This window comes from Glandiceps talaboti, chromosome 19 (genome assembly GCF_964340395.1).
Source record: "Glandiceps talaboti chromosome 19, keGlaTala1.1, whole genome shotgun sequence".
NCBI classification, from domain to species: domain Eukaryota; kingdom Metazoa; phylum Hemichordata; class Enteropneusta; family Spengelidae; genus Glandiceps; species Glandiceps talaboti.
In genome coordinates, this window is record NC_135567.1 from 10166984 (window position 1) to 10172767 (window position 5784).

Below are 5784 nucleotides of genomic sequence, written 5' to 3' on the forward strand. Positions count from 1 at the left end.
CATGTTTAGCTATCTAACGCAGTAGGCACCTCACGAATAACAAAGTTAAATAATTTTGTTAATTTGTGTTCGTTTTATTGCTTACTATTCCGGTTTTAAATCACTGAGGAAATGAAATATCAAGTTAAGACGCTAAGCTAAATTCACGTGGAGTAATTTGCATGTTCTTTTCATCTAACGCAGTAGGCACCGATTTTGTTAATTTCTACAAGAAAACCCAAAGCAAAAAACTCATTAGGGGTAACTATATAATACTTTTTATGTAGAGAACAATACAGAGCCAGATAATGCTTCATCAGATTTGCTATCAATCACTGTAATGAGCCTACAGTAACTAATTGAGGATTTCCTTGTAAAGGAACTCCATTTTTGATTTCAAAATTGTTATGGGCACGTTGTGGGTTATTCAGGCTACTCTGAGTTTCAAACAAAGTCCCCTCCCCCTCCACTACACTCCCATCCCCTCCCTTACAAGCTATCAAACTTGTTATTTACCATAAATATACACGGTAATTAATTTATGTCGTTTATATAAGTATATATTTGAAAATATTTAATTTCTAATGTGATTCAAAAGACAATAAAAAAGATGAAAAATACACTGATCCATTGCATATTAATTATAATTTTATATTTTTCAAAAATCTATATTACGCATATCCTTTTTTTTTCTTCTTAAAATTTTTTAAGAGGATATAAAATGATTTCTATTTTAAATCATATCTAAAATTTATGAAATTTGTAACCTTATTTGACAAGTATATTAGTGACAAAAGAAGTTATATTGTTTTATATTAGAAATACAACTGGCTCTGTCTTGCACATGAAGACCGTGATAACTACACACAGTATTTGTCTTTGTGAATGTTTAATGATATTAAAGTTACTGTCATGCTATTTTTAAGTACAACGCAAGTTCACACTACAAATATTATTTTTTTTAAATGAGTTTCAATTATACATAAAGTATAACTCTGGTAGTTAAGCCTTCAGTTTTCTAAGATAGACACAAACTAAAACTATTGTTGCAACATGTTGATACAACAGTGATAAGCTATTGAATGGACATTGGTTTAAATATAGTCTCAGTAGGGAGGCGTCCCTAACCACTATCACCCACTTGTGTATTCTACCACATTGAAGAAAAATATATTTAATTTGTATATGTCTTAGTAAGCAGAAGGCCGGATTACCAGTGTCAAATAAAATGCAACATCTATCAAACATTTGGTAAATGTTTTTGCGTATATTTTTTGTAATGATTATATTATACCAGTAACGTTTTTTTTAGCAGTTCGCTCTCGTCAATCAGTTTTGATATCATAATGGTTTTTGAAATATGTTTTAATTTTTTATATAAGTCAAATTTAAAGTTAAATTACTTCAGGTTGATGCCCAAACAAAAAAACAATCAATATTTACCCTCCTTGAATCAAAGATTGTAATTTTATCAAATCATCTTTATTTAATTTTTACTGTATCACAATTTCACGGCTGGAATCCATAAAAGTGCCATGGCGAGGATCAAGTGTTGACTTGGAAAAGTTCATGAAATAACTGAAATTGTAAGATAATAGTCACACCCCCTGATGATTGAGGTGTACTATCCATTAGGTGAATATGGTAAAAACCATAATAACAATGGCAAATGTCTTATAACCTTTGAACTTGAGCTTATTTGCATAAATTTGATAGTAAAGAAATTCCAATGCGTACTGGCATAATATAATTTACATATAAAAGAAAATAATATAATATTATTATTATAATTTAATTCTAGTTTTGGTGAGTTGGTTATGATATATTCATATTTTGGTGTTTTGTGTTACAGAAGTGGATTCATGAGGTTTTGACTCACAAATAAATCCGAACGCTTGTTTGAATGATTGACGGTATTTCTCGGACATGATATTGTAGATGATCGGGTTGATGGCCGAGTTGGTGTACTGAAGTATCCGTCCCATGTTAACAAGGTCCCATATAATGTTATGTGGTATATTGTACTGCCAAATACTAAGTAAATTCAGGACTCGAAACGGTGTGACACATATCACATACACGAGTATTGTCACCATCAACATGCGGATAACTTGTTTTTTCATCCGCATAGAGCTTGCTGCACTCCCCGTCGTTTTCTTAGAAAGTCGCCGTAGTTGCATTAGGATGAATGAATACAATACTGTCAACAGTGGTATGACCATTAGTATTAGCAAATTGTCTAGCGTAAAAGACTTTTTCCACATTGCGCATGTCTCCTTGCCGAATTTCTCATCCACGCAGAAATCACAAGTTTTTACATGTGTAGGATATTGTTTGGTGTTGTTTGTATACCCCGACCAATCAAGGCAGTAGTCAACCATGTCAGTGAAATAGAGATCGGGTGATTTATACAGAGCTGCAATGACCCATGTTAGAACGATCGTCGTCACAGCCTTTGGCTTTGTGCTTATGGTCTTGAACTTCATCGGCCAACAGATTGCAATGTAACGCTCAATTGTAAGTACAACGACAGTACTTGTTGACACAATGAAACACACATCAGGAGAATAACTGATTACAAATTTGCATACTCCGACACCTAGAGCAGTGTAGTCGGTCTGTACATTAGAGTAAGAGTGCTGGACCCACGTGTATGGAACTGCAGAACATAGAAATAACAGATCCGCCATTGCTAAACTCACGAGATAGTAGTTGGTTACGGTGCGCATGTGCGACACACGGAAAAATACGTAAACAACCGAAGCATTGCCTATGACACCGACCACAAAGACAATGGGCATAAACACCGATACCAATGCTATATCAATCTTGGAATAGACGAAGTATTCTGCATTTGCCTCGACGACATGTTGTTGTCTGCAATTCAAAAACTCGCTCCCGTTGGGAGTGTTGTTTCCTGCCCAAACCATTCCTCATTTGCATGTGGTCCTGCAATTCAAAACACAAAGAAACACGTGGTTAGAATAACAAACAATGTAGTCCTAATTTTTCTCAAAATAGATCATGTGTACATTGTTATGTGTATATGTCTGTCTGTCTGTCTGTCTGTCTGTCTGTCTGTCTGTCTGTCTGTCTGTCTGTATGTACGTATGTATGTATGTATGTATGTATGTATGTATGTATGTATGTATGTATGCATGTATGTATGTATGTATGTATGTATGTATGTATGTATGTATGTATGCATTTATGTATGTATGTATGTGTGTATGTATGTATGTATGTATGTATGTATGTATGTATGTATGTGTGTGTGGATGGATGGATGGATGGATGGATGTATGGATGTGTGAAAGCATCAATATAACTCATGAATGAAATATCCGAATAATTATTACATTCGAGCAATCACACGACACATTTGTGAAAATGTAAGCATAAACCTTGTCAGTACATTCCACTACTATAAAGTTCCTCCATATTGAGTATCAATTTAGACTCAGTATTATCTTTATAGATATGTCATTATCGCGTAGCCTTGCTTACTGTTATTATCAAGTAGAATATGAAATAGAATTAACATGAACAAATCTGGCAGAAGTTTTAAAACATGTATATCTTCATTCTAGATAAAGGTGGATTCCAACCCATTAGATCAAGAGTCAGTACTTTATTTTTTAATTTAACAAAAGGCAATTTCCGCACACTAAAATTGCACTTGAGGCTGAATTACAATAATAATAAAAAGTGACACACAAACAAAATAACTCAAAGGGTTATGCCACTTGAGGAAATAGATGTATTTTCATAAACTTTGGAGTTTGGAAAGTCATTTTATGATTTGACACCACGTCATTTTGCGTTATTGTCAAGAAACATCTAATTGAAACTCCATTTCACTTCTATTGTTTACACACTATTCCAGCGTTGCATCATGGGACTTTGCAGTCATACATATGTAATATCATAACTAGGCAAGGCCTATAAGCTCGCGCAGGGTAGATTCATTTGTGACCGGCTGCCTGGGCCAGGGTTGATACACTTGATTTGGGTCATTTTCCAGGGTATTGACCATCAAAATGTATTTTATTGAATGACATCTAATTCTCTGACATGGACGAGAAGTAAAGAAAGTCAACACTCTATGCAGTTGAAACCATCATAGCCATTAGATTAATATTGTTCATTTTCAATCAGCCAACTTATCATAGACCCTCCACCAACGTACGTTGGTCTTTGGACAAATGTTTTGTTGACATGTTGCCGAACATCACGATTTCTCAATTCAACTCGATGATTTAGGAATGTTACTGTACCAACAAATATAGGAAAGTAGTTATTCTTTTTAGAACATGTAAAAAAATCAATTATCGACAATATAAATGTCAAACCACATTTCCACAACCCGGAAATTAAACTGCGCTATGTCATCAGTGGTCCCTATCGCATACCGCCGTGCATCAAACTTCCAAATAGTGTAACAATTTCTCCTTGAGGTACAGTGATGCCTCGATACTCCTTACAATGTTACAATAATCGTGCCAACAGGCCTACTGTTACAATATTGCAATGCACTTTGATATTATGTCCCAATGCTATACAGTAGCGCGTGGAGAATGCACGTAGTATACGGAAGGCGCATGCGTAGTCATTGCACGCCGCAATGCATCCCTGGGAGAACCACCAATTTTTTTCGCATAGTATATACGACGCGCATGCGTACTAGTCATTGAGCCGCTACGCGCCAGCTTCGCTGCCGCTGCGCGAGCTATTAGATTCACACTGGATATTCACGACTGTCAATCAATAGGCAATCAACACATCTATTTCCTGGAGTGGAGACGCAAAGTCTGTGTCTTTATGAGTGTCGGTGGTTATATGATATATGCCATATGCTATATGTATATTGAAATATTCACTGGGCATCCCAATAAATGAAAAATGTGTGAGGCGAGTGATATAGCTATATTTTAGAAGGCACGAAAGGACCTGAATGAGACACCAGATTCCATCATAAAACTGAGCAATTGAAGGGGACATTGAAGCAGTTTTACCTTTTTACTGTAACACACACTTACTAAACTCGTCAAGTTACCTTTATCAAAACAATGTAGTCTTCCTCACATATCATTCATCAAATATTTCCTGTTGTATTATTTCTGTAAACGTTTATCATATTTTCCCATAATTCATTTCAACAGCAGATTTTATGAGTATTTTTTTGATCACAGTTATTTTGACATATCTACAATATTTTCATTACCATAGTAATATAACCTTAAACAATGAAGCTAACCCGAGCTACAGGAGATAATGTGATCAATGGGCATATTGTAAAAATAATAACAACAATATTTAGTGAATGTGAAAATTACCATAGATGATGTATTGGCATATGAGAGCTTATTGATAGCCTTTACATTGTGCACACTGTAGAAGTTATTTGAGTGTAGTATTTTATCAGCCATGTGTTTAAGTAAAAACTGTAACCGTTCTACGTGTCTTGTTCAGTCGCGCAGCTTGTAAATTTGTCATTTTAAAAGGTTTAAATATAGCCATTGCAGTAGCAGTTTTTGTTTCATTCTAAAAACAATAGTGGTAATGACATCAAGAACGATCTACAGCCCTTACTCAACTTAAACGTCACTCTCACAGAATGGGCTTACCAACAAAATGAACATTGCGATTCTGGTGTATTTCATCATGCGAAAACGTGGTTAAAGTTGCATTCCATATCTATTCCTAGATATGAGAATTCCTATTAAAATGCCTACAGCTATCCCTTGTGGGAAGACCATGGGAATAACACGTAAATTGTTGTTTGCTCTAGAAACTACACACATA

The 5784-nt window shown here is 34.9% G+C and overlaps 1 protein-coding gene across 1 annotated transcript in view; it reads right to left on the reverse strand.

Annotated features, from left to right (window-relative positions):
- The window catches only part of LOC144449980 (orexin receptor type 2-like), a gene marked incomplete at its 5' end in the record, with an annotated part of 6324 nt that extends 3490 nt beyond the window's left edge, over positions 1 to 2834 (reverse strand). The window contains one exon of the mRNA XM_078140545.1: positions 1859 to 2834. Within this exon, the coding sequence (XP_077996671.1) occupies positions 1859 to 2834 (976 nt within the window). The remainder of the gene's footprint in view (positions 1 to 1858) is intronic.
- Positions 2835 to 5784: the final 2950 nt, after the last annotated feature.